Source organism: Dendrobates tinctorius, unplaced genomic scaffold (genome assembly GCF_039654945.1).
Source record: "Dendrobates tinctorius isolate UK_male_01 unplaced genomic scaffold, ASM3965494v1 ptg000162l, whole genome shotgun sequence".
Lineage (NCBI taxonomy): Eukaryota > Metazoa > Chordata > Amphibia > Anura > Dendrobatidae > Dendrobates > Dendrobates tinctorius.
Genome location: NW_027361829.1, coordinates 23303233 through 23323132, shown reverse-complemented (window position 1 = coordinate 23323132; position 19900 = coordinate 23303233). Strand labels below are relative to the sequence as shown.

The following is a 19900-nucleotide window of genomic DNA, read 5'->3' as shown; positions in this document are numbered from 1 at the left end:
CAAGATTCTACATCTGGGCAATAATTAAATCTATAATTGCATCTACAAAATTGGAGGAATACAACTGAAAAACAGCACGTGTGAAAAAGACTTGGATATACTAATAGATCACATACTGCACATGAGTCAGCAGTGTGATGCAGCAGGAAAAAAAGGTAAACACAGTTCTAGGATGTATTAAGAGAAGCATGGAGTGTAGATCACTTGAAGTAATTATCTGCCGCCACTCCTTGGTCAGACCGCCTCTGGAATACTGTGTCCAGTTTTGGGCACATTTAAAAAAAAATAAATTGAAAAACTGGAGCAAGTTCAGAGACGAGCTACCAGAATGATGAGGGGACTGCAAAATATGTCCTACGAGGAACGGTTAAAGGATCTGGGAAAGTTTAGCTTGCAAAAAAGAAGGTTAAGATGAGACTTAATAGTTGTCTACAAACATCTGAAGGGATGTCGCAGTGTAGAGGGATCATCCTTGTTCTCATTTGTACATGAAAACACAAGAAGCAATGGAATGAAACTGAAATGGAGAAAATATAGATTAGATATTAGAAAAAAATTTTTTGACAGGGTGATCAATGAATGGAACAGGCTCCCTTGAAAGTTGGTGAGTTCTCTTTCAAAGGAAGTGTACAAATAGAGGTTTGACAAACATAAATTTGAGATGGTTTAATGAATTCTGCATTGAGCAGGGAGTTGAACATGACGACCCCTGAGGTCCCTTCCAACTCTTAATATTCTATGATTCTCCCTACCGGACTATCATAAATCTGAACAAATTCCTAAATTCAAATTGTTTAGACTTGAATCCGTCAGCTCTACAGTGAATCTTTTTTTATCCTGATTGTTTTATGGCAGTGATTAATGTAAAGGATGCCAACTATCACATCCCCCCCCCCATCCGGGAAGATGATTAAAAGATCCGAACTGTGGCACAAAGAATGTGGGGGAACAATTGCAATTTTCCATTCTAGGCCATCCCCTTTTGGCACCACCACAGATATTTAGAAAAATAGTTTCTGAATTGTCAGCTCACATATGAAAAAGAAATATAATTATTGACAAATTCCTGGTAGTCAGCAAGTCCAGTCTACACTGCAAGAGCCTGGTCAAGGCTGTCATGTTGTCCTTAATACAACTACAGATGAGGTAGGGTAAATCTAGAGAGTTAAACTCAGGCCTGGAATTGATTCTCCTAGATTCAAACCGTCAAGTGTTTTCTCCTAGAAGGAAAAAAAGGGTAGTAATCTCTTGTGCTCAGTCCACTTCCAACTGTGAGTAAAGCAATGTGGATATTGAGTACCATAATCTCCTTCATCCATGGGGTTACTTGGACCCAAAGTCACTCTTGGATCCTGCAAAGGGAGATTTTCAAAAGGATAAAATTATGGGCATCAACACCGCTTTAATTCTGTCTACTACTATTCAGTCTCTTATGGTGATTAAAGTCCAGAGGCCCAACCTTTTGTATTGAATTGCTGGTTCATACGATATAATAGAATATTTTTCTCATAAATTCATTAAAAGAAGAGAATGGCAAACCTAGTGAACTAATTCACAAATCCATCCAAAAGCACAGAGAATCGACAAACTATACTGCTCAAAAACATAAAGGGAACACAAACAGCCTGTTGCAAATAGAATAGTGTTCCCTTGTTTTTTTTGAGCAGCGTGTATGTATGTAATTTATATAAAAATAAAAAAAACAACCAGCATCTCCTTGTGTGAACACGTGCAAGCTGCAAAAACTGCACAATATAGAGAAAAAGAATAGAATACAGCAGCACGTTTACGTTAGAAACCAGTGTCGCTGGTCCTGATCGCTGGGGCTGTCTAACGATGTCGCAGCGATCCCATCATGTCGGATCGTTGGTGGGATCGCTGGGACATTGTTATGTGTAACGGGGGTTTAGCCCGGTAGTGACATGTTTGTCCAAAATTGTAGGCTGGTGGCCCAGAAGTGGCTTATGAACGGTAGAGCAGGGACTCATCAGGGGGAGGTCACCTTGCCATGGTTGATTGGCTTACATGAATTGGCCAATTTGTGCACTAAGAACCTTCATTTTCATCTTGCTGTAAGTTAAAAAAAAAAAAAAATATATATATATTTTTGAGGATTATTATCTAACTTGAATGGTTTAATGTTTTTCACATGGCCTAGATTCATGTACATGTGCTGCTGTATCTCCCTCTCTCCCCCTCTCCCTCTCTCCCCCTGGCATCTTTAGGTCAGCCCAATTCCACACAAAAAAAGCAATAAAAGCCATCATAACGTCTTATGTACCCTAAAATGTCATCTATAAAAATGTCAGCATAACATACAAAGAACCAAGCAGCCAACAGGTCCAACGAGGGAAAATTAAAACCATTAAGAGTCTCAGAATACGGCGACACAACACCCCCCCCCAAAAAAAAGGAAGCTATTTATTTTACATACTTCTAGTTTGAGTTCACAGTATTTGCACTGAACAGGAGAATCTTGTTCTTAAGTCCTTTTTACTACACCATACGCATTGTAATCTCGTTTTTGTCACTAGTGCATGGTGCTTGGAATTTTTTTCCCACTTTTTACTACATTATATGGTAAATAAATGGTGTCACTTAAAACCTGTTCCGAAAATTAACCAACCCTCCTATGGCTATGTTGAAGGAAAAATATTGATGGCTGTTGGAAGAAGGGGAAGGAAAAGCAAAAGTGTAACTACTAATTGCCCATACCTTAAGAGGCTAAATTAGATGGCAAGAAACTGTGCAAGAAGACGGGAACCAGGCAGTCTTCAGATGCTACAATGGCAGTATGCCTTATAAACCATGTTTTTCTTCCTCTGTAACTTTTCCTGACTTTTGTACTAAACTTTGGGCAAGAATGAAAAGGTAGAGTGGCGCTGTAAGAGGTTTGTGCCTGCTGAGTCTTCATGCTTAGTTTTTGGAGCAGAAAGTAAAAATACCCTTATATTTTCTAAACAGGGAAAACATTCATTGTGATTTTTTTTTTTTTTTTTTTTTTTTCATTGCTACTATTGAAAACTAGGTCTTAACACAAGACCTCTTTAAATGTAGAGTGGGACTGTTGTATGAAAACTTGATTGATCGCTCATCGCTGCTGCGTCGCTGGTGAGATCTGCCTGTTTGGCAGCTCACTAGCGACCATTTAGCGATGCACCAGCGATCCTGACCGGGTCGTATCGTTGTTGGGATCGCTAATGCATCGCTAAATGTAACGGGACCCTAAGAGTTGGATTCTGATTAGACGTCAGGGGTGTTTGCTCAACCCTTCATTAATTTTGTGAAACGATCAAATTCGTATTGTTTTATCTCAACAGGCATTAGCCAGTATCAGTCACGTGGCTCATGTTACTATTACAACAAAGACAGCAGATGGAAAATGTGCCTACAGGTAAGAAAAATAACAGCCGTGAAAACAAAAGAAGCTTGCCCCTGGTAGGCATTACTAACAGGCACTTTCCTAGGTGTTCCTTGAATTAGCCTATTGAACAATATCCTTAGGTATGCTGTAATAATTATGTTTTTGTGTGCAGAGCAAGTTATGCAGATGGGAAACTCAAAGCTCCTCCCAAACCTTGTGCTGGCAATCAAGGGACACAGATATCTGTATGTAAAAATAATTTCTGTTTGAAGCCTTAAAGGATTTGTACCAAGTTTGGAATATATCCCCTATCCTATAGTGCAGATGTGCCACATTTTCTTGCTGTTTTACTTAAAGGGTTATGACCAGCTTGGTGTGTTATGATTTATTCATGTTGTTGTGCAAATGAGTACAGGCAGTAGAGGAGTGCTATGCTAATGTCTCTGGTAGTGTAATTTACAATAAATGGAGCATTAACACTGCAGTTATCCTTGAAGAAGCCCTCCCATTAACCTTTATACGCATATACTCGCCTACCTCTGTCTTCTCTGGTATCCAGCTCCTCTTCTCAGTGATGTCACCGTTGTTCAGACTCTTCGGGTCACACTACCCACTGCGTACCCGGAAATGACTCTTACAGTGTAAGCCTATGGACCATCAGACTGGCGCTATAAACTATGGCTGTGTTCACATGTCTGCAACTTTTTCCAGGGCGGTGGAGTAGGTAAGCCAAACCTCTGACTCCAACTTCTCAATTTCCATGACTCCGACTCCACCAAAATGGGCTCCGACTCCTCAGCCCTGATTATTTTTTTTTTTTTTTTCTGCAAAAAATGCAGCATTTTACTGTCCCAGTCAAGCGAATGAGATTGTTTAAGACTCATGCACACTTTGCATATTTTTTCCTTGCAAATTTGAAGCTGTTTCAAATCTGCAGCATGTCAAAGTTCTCATAGTTTTGCAGCATTTTCACCCACTTTAATGTATAAGCATACACTTGGCAAAAATGCACGTACAATATTCAGATGGCTTCTTCGATGATAAATGAGTGGCCCTCTTTAAATTCAAATGTGTCAGGTCCCCCATGCCCTCGAACACACAAGCATTCACATATAGATAACTAAATTACCTGCCTAACCAGCCCTGTATAATGCTGTTCACTGAAATCTATGTTTAACCCCTTTCCGACTTCGGGCTTAATAGTACGATGATGTCGGACTCCCTCCCTTTCATGTGGGCTTTGGCAGTGAGCCCACATCTTTCCTGGGACATGTCAGCTGTTTTGAACAGCTGACATGTGCCCGCATTAGCCACGAGAGGAATCGCGATCCACCTGCTGCTATTAACGGGTTAAATGCCGCTGTCAAGTGCTGACAGCGGCACTTAACATGCGCTTCCGGCAACCGCGCTGGAAATCTGCCCATCGGTGACCCCCGTCACATGATCGCGGGTCACTGGTGTGTTGGCATGACAACCGGAGGTCTCCTGGAGACCTCTATAGTTGTCAGTGCCAGCTTGCTGTCAGCGCCACCCAGTGGTCGACGCTCATAGTAAGTGAGTACTTCTACCACATAGAGGCAAACTGATCATCACCTCTATGTACCAGAGCCGATTGGGTTATGGCATCTTCTAGTCTCCCATGGAGACTATTTAAACATGCCAAAAGTGAAGAAGGGAAAAAAAAAAAAAAAAGTTTTTAAAAATTATAAAGAACTAAAGTTCAAATTGCCCCCCCTTTCGCCCCATTATTATTTATTTATATAGCGCCATTGATTCCATGGTGCTGTACCTGAGAAGGGGTTACATACAAATTACAGATATCACTTAAGGCCCTTTTACATTTAGCGATGCACCAGCGATCCAACCAGCGATCCGACCCGGTCAGGATCGCTGGTGCATCGCTAAATGATCGCTAGTGAGCTTTCATACAGAAAGATCTCACAGCGATGCAGCAGCGACGCAGCGCACGATACTTACCATTCACACACAGCGATCCTGCGTCCTCCCGCCCGCGTCCAGCGTCGCTCGTCGTCACAGCAGGAAGTCTCAGCAGGAAGCGCCCGACGAGAAATGGAGCCGGACATTCTCGCGCGATCAGCGATGGACAGCGGGGGAGCCGGTCGCTGGTAAGTATCACACATAGCGATATCGCTAGCAATATCGCTATAACGTCACAAAACCAGTGACGTTTTAGCGATATTGCTAGCGATATCGCTTAGTGTAAAACCCCCTTTACAGTGAACAAACTAACAATCACAGACTGATACAGAGGGGAGAGAGGACCCTGCCCTTGCGGGCTTACATTCTACAGGATGGTGGGGAAGGCGGCAGTAGGTTGGGGGGGTTGCAGCAGCTCCAGTGATGGTGAGGCGGTGGCTCCAGTAGTGGTGAAGGGGCAGCGGGGATCATTGCAGGCTGTAGGCTTTCCTGAAGAGATGGGTTTTCAGGTTCCGTCTGAAGGATCCGAGTGTGGTGATAGCCGGACGTGTTGGAGCAAAGAATTCCAGAGGATGGGGGCTATTTGGGAGAAGTCTTGGAGGTGGTTGGGTGAGGAGTGAATAAGTGTGGAGGAGAGAAGGAGGTCTTGGGAGGATCGAAGATTACGTGAGGGAAGATATCAGGAGATTAATTCAGAGATATGTGGAGGAGACAGGTTATAGATGGCCTTGTAGGTCAGTATTAGTAATTTGAATTGGATACACTGAGGGAATGGGAGCCAGTAAAGAGATCTGCAGAGGGGAGAAGCGGAGGAGTAGCGAGGAGAGAGATGAATTAGTCGGGCACCAGAGTTAAGAATGGACAGTAAACCAATAAAAAAAAAAAAAAAAAAAAAATCAAACCTACACACATTTGGTATCACCGCGTTCAGAATCGCCTGATCAATTAAAAAAAAAAAAACTAACCTGATCGCTAAATGGCATAGCGAGAAAAAGTCAAAACGCCAAAATTACGTTTTTTTGGTCGCTACGACATTGCATTAAAGATCGTGTATCTGCACCAAAATGGTATCATTAAAAATGTCAGCTCGGTACACAATAATAATAATAATAATAATAATCTTTATTTTTATACAGTTTGCACACATTATCATCACTGTCCCCGATGGGGCTCATAATCTAAATTCCCTATTAGTATGTCTTTAGAATGTGGGAGGAAACCCACGCGAACACGGGAAGAACATACAAACTCCTTGCAGATGTTGTCCTTGGTGGGATTCGAACCCAGGAACCCAACGCTGCAGCTAACCACTGAGCCACAGTGACGCCCACACAAAAAATGAGCCCTCACCCAATCCGAGATCACGAAAAATGGAGACGCTACAGGTATCGGAAATTGGCGCAATATTTTTTTTTTTTTTAACAAAGTTTAGATTTTTTTTTTTCACCACTTAGATAAAAAAGAACCTAGACATGTTTGCTGTCTGAACTCATAATGACCTGGAGAATCATAATGACAAGTCAGTTTTAGCATTTAGTGAACCTAGTAAAAAAGCAAAACAAAAGCAAGTGTAGGATTGCACTTTTTTTTGCAATTTCACCGCAGTTGGAATTTTTTCCCCATTTTCTATTACATGACACAGTAAAACCAATGGTGTCATTCAAAAGTACAACTCGTCCGGCAAAAAACAAGCCCTCACATGGCCATATTGACGGAAAAATAAAAAAAAGTTATGGCGCTCTGGCAAGAAGGGGAGCAAAAAACGAAAATATCTCCGAGGGTTAAAGAAAGGAATTTTAACCTCTGAGCACGTCTTCCTATAGTAAAGAGCTTATTACTGAATGTCACCTGATACACAGGCAGTCTATAACTGTATGCCTGAAATCTGTATTAACCAATCAGTGCGCTTCACTGCAGAAAAACCTGTCTCTGGAGCTCTGCAAGGGCTGGCGTCGGTGATGTTCACACAGGCACATCTGATGGCATAGGCTGTAGGATCAGTTGTGTTTCTGTCTAGTAGAGCAGAGGCCACAACCAACCGCAGTGTGGAACGCAGGTTATGCACCTGTGTTACAAGGTAAATTTCTGACTGTTGGGTCCCACACCAAATGAAGTAGAGGTTGATCTTGTGCACATCACTCCATTCATTCTAAAAGGGCAGACTGAGATATTCTAGCTCAGCACTCTGCTGTTCTTGGGTACTCCCATTAAGAATGAATGGAATATAGGTCCGCATTCTCATTTTCCACTCTATTTAGATGGGGTTTCTTCAGAGCCTTGTCCTCGAGGTCAGTGGAGGTTTGAGCATCCAGACCACCAGTGATCAAGACAATATTTCCAAACCTATGGACAAGGGGTACCTTGCAAACTTGGTACAAACTCTAACTTTTTAACACTATGATCATCCATTTTCATGCTCTAAAATATGTCTTTCAGGTTGAAGACCTATTTTATAATATATCTACAAGGCGAAAAGCACTCAAAAGTGCAAGTGAAGAACATGCGAGAATAGTGGACGTAGTCAGCAGGTAATATTTTGCTATAATAGTATGTAGAAAATGACAAACAATAGTATAAATGAGTCATATCTGACTTGTGAAAAAAATAAACTATAGAAATGTTCTTTCTGTGCAGGTATGCCATCCATAACTCTGGTATCAGCTTCTCTGTTAAGAAGGTTGGTTTTTGTCTATTTTTTTTTTTTTGTATCCAAGTGAAATTGTTTTTAATTCCTTTTACCACCGGTATGATATGATCCAAAAATTGCCAACAGCAGAGAATTGTTCCACTTGTCGGATCATGTTTCTAAGATGGCAAAGATGACTGTGCCACCGATAAAACAGATCTGATCTTTACATGTACAGACTAGTTTGTGACAGAGGTATTTTGGAACTATTAGGCTATTTGCACATGTTGAGTACCGTATTTTTTGGATTATAAAAGGCACTTTTGTTCCCCCAGATTTTGGAGGAAAGTGTGGGGGGGGGGGGGTGCGGCTTATAATCCGAATGTGTGCTGTGCTATAGAGGAGGAGGGCGGCTCTGCAGTGATGACCACTAGGACCTGCAGTCACGTGACTCCCAGTGTGCACTGCGGTCATGTGACGGAAGGTCCTGAAGCTACAATGACGTGCCTGTATGAGCAGCTCCTGTCACGCACCTTCGCAGAGGGAAAATGGCAATAGTGAAAGGATGAATGCGGTCTGGTGAGGATGTCCGCACAGACACAGGAAGAGCCACGGGAAGTTGGGAGCACGGAGCCGTCATCGGAAGGTGAGTTAAGTGTTTATTTTATCATGTGCGTTCCAGCATGGGGAAATAGTGACGGTGTAGCCATGTGCATGCCAGCATTGGGAATATGGTGACGGGGGGCCATGTGCTTGCCAGCAGGGGGGGCATATGGAGAGAGGGGGGGCCATGTGCATGCCAGCAGAGGGGCATATACAGAGGAGGGGGGCCATGTGCGTGCCAGCGGGGGGGCCATGTGCGTGTCATCAGCAGGGGGGCATGTAGTGACCGAGGGGGGCATATAGAGAAGGGGGTGCCCTATCCAGGATGGGATGTGGGGGCTATGTGCCAACACAAGGGGGCAATATGCCAGTGTACGAGCAGCACAGGGGGGGCCATGTGCCAGGATGGGGGTTATATTTATACCAGGTTGAGGGACATGCATGATTTGAAATATGGACACTGGCATTTTAAGACAGACCTCCAATTAACATAAAAAAAAAAATGTTTTCTCTTGTTCACCAAATTTGGGGGTGCATCTTATAATCAGATGCATGTTATAAAGCGAAAAATACGGTATTTGCTTGCAGAAATTTCTGCAAGGTTTCTGCATCTCTTGGCAGTAAGGACGCTGCGGAAAAAAACACACATTTTTGACGCGTGTTTTATTTTTTTTTTTTTTTTTTTTTTTTTTTTTTAGTTTGATGTAATTTCTTGGTTCAACACCACCTTTTTCATGCTCATGCAGTAGCATCAGAATAATGGGATTAGGGCTTGGTGTCCCCTACTCTCATTGACACCGAGCTCTAGGCTTAGTAATGAAAAGGTGTCAGCCCAACACCCTCATTACTAAGCCGTTAAGCAAACACACATTGTCACCCGCCTACGTAGGAACGTTAACAGAACGAACATTCATAGGCTGTAACCAGACAGCAACTGTTAATTTTAAAGAAAAAAAAATTGTTCGGGCTCCCGCATAATTTTAATATTCAGCTGCGGGCTGTTAATGTTCTGGAAAGGAGCCAATAGCCATAAAGGTTTCCAGGCTATTAATACCAGCTCATAGCTGTTTGATTAGACTTTACTGGCTAGTTTACAGGGGTCCCCCAGAAAAAAATGGACATGGGGTCTGCCTGTAAAATCTAACCAGCAAAGGCTAGGCATACAACTGCTGGCTGATATTAACCTCTTCATGACCAGAGCTTTTTTTCGTTTTTCGCCCCCTTCTCGGAGCCCTAACTTTTTTATTTTTCCATCAATATGGCCATGTGAGGGCTTATTTTTTGCGGGACGAGTTGTACTTTTGAATGACATTGGTTTTACCATGTAGTGTACTGGAAAACTGGAAAAAAATTCCAAGTGCGGTGAAATTGCAAAAAAAAGTGCAATCCCACACTTGTTTTGTTTTAGCTTTTTTGCTAGGTTCATTAAATGCTAAAACTGACCTGCCGTTATGATTCTCCAGGTCATTACGAGTTCATAGACACCAAACATGTCTAGGTTCTCTTTTCTCTAAGGCTGGGTTCACACGTAGCGGAATTCCCGCGGAAGTTACCGCCGGAATTCCATTCCTCGGGAAAATCGCATTTTAAATTCCCACTATTTTCCCGCAGAAAAACTAGCGATTTGCAAGCGTAATTAGCTTGCAGAATGCTAGTGTTTTCCAATCGATCTGTAGCATCGCTTGGAGAACTGATTGACAGGTTGGTCACACTCGTCAAATATAGTGTTTGACTAGTGTGACCAACTTTTTACTATTGAGGCTGCCTATGCAGCATCACTAGTAAAAAGATCTAATGTTAAAAATTAAAAAAATTAATCGGGTTATATTCACCTTCCGATGTCCCACGCCAGGTCCCATTCCCAGTGATGCATTGCGGCAATGACCTTTGACGTCGCGGTCTCGCGAGACCGCTACAGCATCGCAAGACGCGACATCCACAAAGGTCATCGCAATGCATCACTGGGAACGGGACCTTCCGCTGAAGCCTGGGGACGCTGCGCGGGACGTCGGAAGGTGAATATAACCCGATTTTTAAACTTTAATTCTATTTTTTACAGGCATATGGTACCCATAGCCTGGAGGACAGTCTCCTCTCCTCCGGACCGGGGGTACCAGCCGCAAATGTTCTGCTTACTTTTCGCATGGTGGGCACAGATGCGGAAAGTAAGCAGAACAATACATTCCTATGTGGGCGGAATTGCCGCGATTCCGCAAAATGAGCATGCTGCGGATCCCATAGGATTGCATGGGATGCTGTTTTTCGCGTTTTCGCGGTAAAAACCGCTGCAAAAAAACCTGAACGCATCCTAAGTGGTGAAAAAAAATTCCAAAGATTGCTAAAGAAGAAAAAAAATTTCACCATTTTCCGAGACCCATAGCGTATCCATTTTTTTGTAGTATCGCGTTGGGTGAGGGCTTATTTTTTGCATGCTGAGCTGACGTTTTTAATGATACCACTTTTGTGCAGATACGTTCTTTTGATCGCCTCAGGTTGTTATGGCAACGCATCGCTGACCCCCAAATACGCGATGGGATTTGGCAATGCACGTATTTCCTGCCGCGCGCCGGAAGCTTTAGTTAAATGCCTGCTGTCAGTGTTTGACAGCGGGATTTAACTAGTTAATAGGTGCAGGCGGATCGCAATTTCACTTGCGCCTATTGTGGGCACATGTCAGCTGTTTAAAACAGCTGACATGTCGCAGCTTTGAGGTGGGCTCACCGCCGGTGCCCACCTCAGAGCGGGGAAATGCTGCCAGCTGACGTACTATTCCGTCAGCTGGCAGTAAGGGGTTAATAGCCTAGGACGGGGCCATGGATATTGGCCCCTCCCAGACTAAAAACATCAGCTCTCAGCCTCCCCAGAAAAGGCACATTTATAAGATGCGCCAAATCTGGTTCTTAGCCTCACTCTTCCCACTTGCTCTGTAGCGGTGGCAAGTGGGGCTCATATTTGTGTGGTTGATGTCACCTTTGTATTGTCAGGTGACATAAAGCCCACAGGTTAGTAATGGACAGGCATCTATGACACCCATCCATTACTAACCCCACAGTGATATTGTATAAAAACACAGACTCCCAGAATAAAGTCTTTTATTTCAATTAATGACAGACTCCTTTAATAATTTTAATTAAACAATACTTACCGAACGCCTAATCCACCGACACCAATGTCTCCTGCAACAAAAATAAAATAATGAACCACAATATTCCTCATCTGTCCACCGAGAAGATAATCCATAATGTCCGACGACGATCCTGATCACTTTGAGAGCAGTCACATCAGAGATGTGACTGCTCTCAATAGCAGCTGAAGATACACTGACAGGAGGTTATTTCTCCCGCAGTGTATCACTGAGCTGCTGTGAGAGTTCACCGGAGTTCATCAGTTCTGGTGCTCTCCCTTACGGCACCACTGCTGCGTGGGATAGTTCTCACGCAGTGGTGCTGTAAGTGATACACTGACAGGAGATAATTACTCCCGCAGTGTATCGCCAGCGGCCGGATAGAGTGGTCACATCTCCTGATGTGACTGTTCTACACTGAGATCGCTTTGGGACATTCTGGATTACTGTGGACAGGTGAGTATATGTTGGTTTATTATTTTACATTATTTCTAGGAGACGAGGGCATCGGGGATTTGGTGTTAGGTGAGTATAATTTGTTTGTTTTTAACTGTGAGCACAGGCGCCAACAGATGATAATGTCTCCCGTCAGCGGCACCTGCTGTCACTGTTATCAGTGACAACAGAAGTAGCCCGATGAGAGCAGTAGTCTCACCAGCCCACGCCGGAAGGTGACAGTCACAGCTGCAGGGTCGCACTGACATCTGACCACATGATCCCACAGCGCTGTGACCAACGGTCTTACTGACGATAGCGTTACCGCCGATGAGAACTACCGTGCCGGTGTTTCCCACACTGTCACCATAGGAAGCCGATAAAACGTGAAGCAAAAACTCAGCAAATCCACAAACCTTTTTATACCTGTGTTTTTGCTGCGGATTTGAGTGTCTCAATTGAAATCAATGGGTGCAGAAACGCAAAAATAATTGACATGCTGCAGAAAAAAGCACACTACAAATACGTAAGGAAATTTACTGATCGTGTGCACCGCTGCGAAAATGCACTGTGTGCACATAGCCTTAGACTGCTTTGTGGGAATCCATGCACAGTCATATTTTTTCTAGTAATAGTTTCCCTTTCTAGTAACCTAAATAATCTGTCATAAAAAGTTATATACATATTTCTGTTTTGGTCAGCATTATTGTCTCCCTTATTTCTTATAAACAAGAGTAGATATGTATCTACTCTGTAAAATTAATTCAGTAGACAATGCTTCTGTTATCCTCTTAATGCCGCTGGCAGTCTCTGACACCTGTATAATAGAAAAAGGAGTGTTTGTTTTTTTTTAAAAAAAAAAAAAGTACAACATTTTATTAACACAATTGGACAAACAATGACATAACCTTTATAAAAAGTGCAAATAAGAACACACAGTAGTGATACCCAACAGTATATGATTGTAATCATAAACTATTAAAGTATATAATTAAATTGTGCCATATAGATTTAAACCATTGTGAAAAAGTGCCTCTAATTAAATATTAGCCACCCAACATCAATCAAGAGTCTTTAGTATATCTGGATCAAAATAGGATATGGAGGCATTTTCATGCAGTCAATCACTAGGAAGGTCAGGCATATATTGTAACCAAAGTCCACTGCATATATACAGCAATATAAAAATGGATCATCTTGCCTAAATGGATAGACGTTTGAGTAAGTCACACAGACATTTTAACAACCCTGACGAGCGTTTCGCTTTGTTCAGTACGCCATGCTTTCTTCAGGGGAGGTACTATAGTGCTCTCAAACAGGACTTTTTGTATCCCAGGTAACCGGTCACATGGGTATCACGTGACCGAATTACACTCTGGCTGTATTAGGTCAGCACATGCACTCCCAACCAGCTGCACCGCTCAGACGTGACTCGGCAGAAACATCCAAGCGCCCACGAGTGGAAGCGAGGTTGTTGCCATAGCTCCCATTTGAATGCCAAGGATACAGTGACACCGGGTATAACACGGAGTGGGTGAGCGCATGTGCACAACAGCCTTACTTAGAACTTAAATCTCAAATAGAATTTAACTATTAATTGTGCTTTCTTTATCGCTTCATTGGGGGACACAGGTAACCATGGGTGTATGCTCCTCCTCCGTAGCATACACCCACTGACAGGAAGTACCTCAGTTTAAGCTTAGTGTCTGTAGGAGGTGGACCTGGATCTGACACCAGATCCGCAGTGTTTTCTTTCACAGGTTTCTGTGTGAATTTATTAATCTTTTTCCCTTTGTTTTTCAGATACAGCTCGTCGGGTAACGGGGTGCAGATTTCTCACCCTGTTTTCCCACATTTAAGCGACCGAGACAGCAGTGTGGTGTCACCCACATCGCCCACTCTTGGACCCGCTGGCAGGACTTTGTCCCCTGTCCCCCGTCGGGGTGGTTCAGGGTGACTCTCGGTGGCCAGTCCTTGCCTTATCCCCTCCTCACCCCTCTCCTCGGAGAGGGCTGAGAGGAAGACGGTGGTGGCCTTCCCCCTCCTGGTAAGGGGTTGACGCCGTCTTCTGCACCGTCCGGAGACGGTGCGGGAAGGAGGATCTTCATTCCCAGGACCCTCTCACTTCCGAGGGCGCCTGATGCTATCCTCATCTAACAAGAGGAGCTGGAATCAAGCAGGTGGTAAGCCAGCGGGCCCCCGCTTCCCCTGTGCAGCAGCTCCCCCGTTTACCTGTGTATAGATCCCTGCTGTAGATAGGCCACTTCCTTCCCGGCTCCACCTCAGTTCAATTTTCACACCTTTTTTCTCATTGTGCGCAGCCCCTGCATATTGCAGGCTTTCTTCTCCCCTTCGGCCATTTTACATCAGGAGCACGCCCCCCCCCCCCCCCCCCCAGCATGTCTCCGATCAGCCGCCCTCATCGACCAGACACGCCCCCCGCTTGGCGTGTTTAGTTTGCCCTACCCTTCCCCCTATGTCGGACACGCCCCCTCCGGCGTGTCATATTATCTCGCTCTTTTCCACCGCCGGGCACGCCCCCCCCTATCTGCGCATCACCCCCCGGCGATTGTGCCATTTGCAGGTCGCATCACGCCTCCTCTGCTTGTCGGCCTATCAGGCCACAGCTTTCATCCTTTGCGCTCTTTCCTGCTCGATGGAGGCGGCGCCGAGTCACATAATCCTGGCTAGGTCCAGGACAGGCCTCGCAGCACAGCTCCGGCCAGATTACGCCCACCGCTCTGCAGCGGGACGCTTACCTGTCTGTCCCTGGCTCCCCCGGTCCAGTCACTTCTGGCGTCCCCCGCCGTGTCAGCCATTAGGTGGCACTTTTCCTTGTTTTTCGTTGGCCGGCACATTAGCCTGAGATGGCGCTGCTTATCTGGTTCCTTCTGCTAATTGAGCCCCCGGCTTTGGCCTTCTCGCCCTGTCTCCACGTAGCGACGCCCTCTTACCAGCCTCAGGCCAATCAGTGACCCTACGCCAATCAGTGCGCACCCTGCGCATTACCAGGCCAATCGGCGTGTGCCTTGGGCTTAGCCACACCCCCTCCCGAGGGCCACATTTATTTGACTAATCAGTGTGTGTCTCTCTAGCCCCCTCTCCCTGTCACCCAAGACACGACCCCTGTATAGCGTCTCAATGCCTGCAAGTTTGTGATCATGCATTATCTGTAGACTTGTGCACCGTCTGTCACCATCTGCCTCAGGACTTAGAGGGCACAGCAGGTGGTGTGTCTCTGTCTGTAACAGCGGACGAAGATTTGTGCATCCCAGCGGGCTCAACAGGCACCCATTTCTATCCGGCACTGGATCTGGGAGACACTGCAGCCTTAGCAAGCGAGCGCCATCTCTAGTTTCAGGTAGGACCAGCCCAGGCTGGTTGTTTTTTCTACCTCATAGAGGCTTATCTATCCCCGGCAGTAGTCTTCATCTCTCCCTTTGGCCACCATCTGTATAAAAGCAGTGGCCCTCTGACCAGTCTGCGTTATTTATGCCTGTGCTGCAGCTCTTCCACCTTGTCTGCCCTACAATAGTCCCCTAATGCCCGGGACGAGAGCACTCCTCTCCCTCCGGAGTGGGCTGCTGCCATGTCTCAGTCGATATCCGACCTGACAGAAGTTTCATAGTCCATGACCCAGGTCCTGGAGCGTCTGTTCCTTCGGTCTACTGCCACCAGTGCTCCGAACACCTTTTATGGTGATTCGCACGTGGGTCGCCCTCGCCGGCTTCACCCAGGGCTGTGGGGCACTCGGTACCGGGCCGGTGTCAGGGGGATGATGTGTCACAGCAATGGTTACCCGGTCCGTGGCCCTGGGCCCCATTGTCAATGGTGGTGATGTTTGGTTGTAATGTGAAGTTCGTGACGCCACCCGTGGTGTTTGGCAAGTAAGATGGTAAGCCAACGCTGCTTGCAGATCCTCTGGGGCTGATGGTGTGTTGCAGCTTAGATGGTGTAGCTCCCCACAGGTAGAGCTGTAGCCCCAGGGCAGTGTAAAGGTGCGCTGGAGTAGTAGGGCATGGGATTGTGTAGATGTTGATACCCAAATGTAGCGGTGCTGATGCGGGAATGAATGGAGGACACCAGAGCTTGCAGTTTCAAAGCTTTACTCACAATTCGTAATGCACACAGGTGCCTGCTTCGGTACCGTGTCCTCCGGGGCAGAGGCCCAGGAAACCTCCAGACAAGGCAAGACTCTCCCCACCAGCACCCCGCCAACATGTGCCTTCCTGAACGACTCCTCTATTGCGCCTTTTAGTATGAAGAGCTCCAGTACCGTGGTTCTCTGAAGTTCCTCCTGTCAGATGTTCCTAACAACTCTCACTTGTATGACAAACAGCTGTAGCCTGCTTCGGAGACTCCCTTCTCCTGAATCCCGGCTCTCTATCGGTTTGCTGTTGTGTCCCAAGTCTTTGATGGGAGTAGTGCATTTACAGCCAACTACTCCATCGGTGTCTGCTGCAGAACCATAAGTGTCCGTACAACCTCGGGGACCGGGCCCCGGCCTTGCGCTGAGAACCTATAGGCAGGGTTCCTATCCAACCCACTCTTCCTCTTTGTTCTCTCTCCACTTCGTTCCATACTTGTGTTTCTCTCTCTTATGGAAATGCAGGTTACAGTTCTACGTCTCTCCTCTTTCCTTTCACTGAGGCAGCTGCAGCACTCCTTCCATCCCTTCTTCCAGGGACCTCTGGGACTCACACCAGACTGCACTCCTGTCAGACTCCCCTCTCCGGGACTGACTTCCCAGGGACTGTCCAGGGTCTCTCCTACTGTCCCCCTCTGGGACTGACCTCTTGTCAGACTCTCCTCCTGTCCCCCTCAGGGACTGACCTGTAATTCTATCTTTCCCCTTCTTTTTATACTAACTCCACCCACCTCCCAACACATCTCGTGTTACGAAGCAGGATCCCACGAAAGGTGCTCTGCTACACCCTGAGCCTAAAGCTACAATGTGGTCCTGCTGAACTATCCTCTGTGTGGGATGCAGGTGTTGGAGTGTGGCAAGGAGGTCCCACCTTACCTGGATGGTGGGGCACTACACCTTAGGAGAAGGTGCAGTACCTCTGTGGTGACTGAGCCTCAGGGGTGCCACACACGCACCTGTCCACGATGGTCACAGAGACCTATCTAGTACGGAACAAGAGAAGCGAGTCCAGGTCCCTCAGCATCTGCCTGGGAGGACGGCACTCCCCTCCGTCCTAGTCTGTTGCCATGTCCCAGCCGGTCTCCAGCCGGACAGTAGATTCAATTTCCAGGATGAATGCAATCCCCTCCCTCCGGAGTGGGTTATTGCCATGTCTCAGACCTGTCTAGAAAACTCAGTCCCTGGTACAGGTCCTGGAATGTATGCCACATCTGTCTGCTGCCACCAGTGCTCCGAACACCTCCCATGGTGATTCGCATGCACCCGACCATGACCTCCACAGGGACAGATCAGGAGAAAGATCTAGGAAGCAGACTCTGTCTAGCTCCTCATCCTGTTCACCTGGCCCCTCTGCGGCATGCTGAATGCCCCTCTCTACCCGTTCCCTCTCCTCGGAGGCGGACGTCGGGTCGGATGTAGGTTCTCTGTCACAGTCTGACTCGGATGCGGATGAGACTTCTGGTACCATGGACATGGCAGGTAGGCTTATTTCGGCTATTGTTCAAACCCCCGATATAAAAGAGGAGCATGCGGCTGCTCAGGATGTCTCCGTTTTCATTCAGATGGGTGAAACGTCCCTCCAGCATTTTTTTTCCAAAGAGTTTGAGGCTAACGCCTCTAGACACTGGAACATCCAGGCAAACTCTTCCCATGAAGAAAACGTCTGGACACTCTATACCCTTTTAGTTCAGACCTTGTCAGCATATGGTCTGATTCCCCTAAGGTGGATCCGCCTTTTTTCACGCTTAGCCTCTCAAACAGTCCTGTCCAGTCCTGATGCGGCGTCTCTTAAAGATGCTACGGACAGACAGATTGTGGCTTTAACTGTATCAGCCTTAGAGGCGTCATGCACTTCTCCCTGACTTAATTAGCCTCCACTTGAGAGCTGAAAGCCATGTCGGCCTGGACAAAGATACTTTGCCGGGCCATTATGGCGGCGGCTCCTACAGTGGAACTAGCAGATCTAGCACTTCCCTGCCATTCCAGGAATCCAGGCTCATTGGGACCAAACTGGTCCAGGTCACTTCCGACGCCACCAGAGGTAAGAGCACCTCTCTGCCTTTCCTCTGGTGGTTCTTCCAGCAGGACCGTTCTTCTGCACAAGCGGAAAGAAGAAAACCTTTCTTCAAGCTATTCCTCACTGGAGGCCTAGGACCCAATTCTCTAAGTCCTCCGGATCCCCCTATCACAGATTCACCTCTGACAGGTCACCCCTACCTGGGAATCTTTCCAGGGTGGAAGGCAGGTTTCTTCTTTTCACGGAGACTTGGTTGTCGGCGGTCGACAACCCCTGGGTCAGGGAGATCGTTACATTTGGCTACAAAATGGAATTTTCTTCGCCCCCAGGAAGACGTTTCTTCTTCCCGCTAAATCAACCCTCTCATGGGTTCTCCAAGCCGTGTCATTGTAGCCGTACCTTGGCACGAATGGTTTTCTGGGTTCTACCCGAACCTCTTCGTACTCCCGAGAAAAGACGTTTCTCCCCGCCCGATCTTAGACCTCGAACAGTTGAATTGCCACCTCCGGATTCGCCTCTTCAGAACGGAGTCCTTGCGCCCGAGGATCCCCTCCATGGAGCAGGGGGATTTACTTTGCTCTGTGGACATTCAGTGTGCTTTCCTGCACATTTCTGTTAGTGTACGACATCGGAGGTTCCTTCGGTTTGTGATACAGGAGCACCATTCCAGTTCACGGCACTCCAGTTCAGCCTGGTGTCCGCTACCAGGGTCTCGCGAAGGTCATGGCGGCTGTCATGGAAACTGTGCATTATGCCCAGTTTCACTCCCGTCCTCTTCAGTTGGCCCTCCGGTCTACCTGGGACAAGAGAATTGTTTCCCTGGACTGTTCCCTGAATCGGCCAGTGCTTTTACCTCTCAACGTGAAGCAGTCCCTCTCTTGGTGGACACTATCCGCCTCTGCCCTGCGCAGGAGGTCATTTCTCCCGCTCCGTTGGCAAATCATCCACATCGATGCCAGTCTTTAGGGTTGGGGAGTGGGCTTCCTCATTCTCACAGCGCAGGGTAGCTGGAATGTTCAGGAGACCCTCCTCCCCATCAATCTCTTGGAGATCAGGGCAATTCTTCTTTCCCTTCTCCGCTGGCAGTCTCTCCTCGCAGGCAAGCCAGTTCGCAGTCAGTTGGATTTTGTCACAGCTGTGGCTTACATAAACCATCAAGGCGGGACTCGCAACACACGGATCAGGGTAGAGGTAGCAATGATCCTGCGTCGGGCGGAAGGCCATGTCCCTGCCACATCAGCCGTCCACATTCCAGGGGTTGACTACTGGGAAGCCGATTATTTTTTTTTTTTTTTTTTTTTTTTTTTTTTTATCTTAGGGGGTTTCGCGTCGGGCGAGTAGTCTCTCAACACTGCCATCTTTAGCTAAATTTGTCGGAGGTGGGGCATTCCGGATGCCCACCTAATGACTTCTCGAACGAACCAAAAGGTTCCCCGGTACGTTACCAGGTCCCAGGATCCGATGGCTGTCGGTTGTGACGCACTTGTGATTCTGTGGCCCAGTTTCAGATGCCTCTTCTGTCCCCACCTCTTCCCTTAACCCCTTCACAACCCATGACGCCTACGTGTAGGCGTCATGAAAAGTCGTGCCCAAACGACCCATGACTCCTACGTAGGCGTCATGCTATAAATCGCCCTCCTGCGGGT

General features: G+C 46.5%; 1 protein-coding gene across 3 annotated transcripts in view; it reads left to right on the top strand.

Annotated features, from left to right (window-relative positions):
• Positions 1 to 19900, top strand: part of MLH1 (mutL homolog 1) — a 107462-nt gene that overhangs the window by 7454 nt on the left and 80108 nt on the right. For 2 of the 3 annotated variants that reach the window (XM_073549905.1, XM_073549903.1), the window contains exons 4-7: positions 3321 to 3394; positions 3537 to 3609; positions 7739 to 7830; positions 7937 to 7979. In XM_073549905.1, the coding sequence (XP_073406006.1) occupies positions 3321 to 3394; positions 3537 to 3609; positions 7739 to 7830; positions 7937 to 7979 (282 nt within the window). The remainder of the gene's footprint in view (positions 1 to 3320; positions 3395 to 3536; positions 3610 to 7738; positions 7831 to 7936; positions 7980 to 19900) is intronic. The other variant, XM_073549904.1, reaches the window with a different exon arrangement.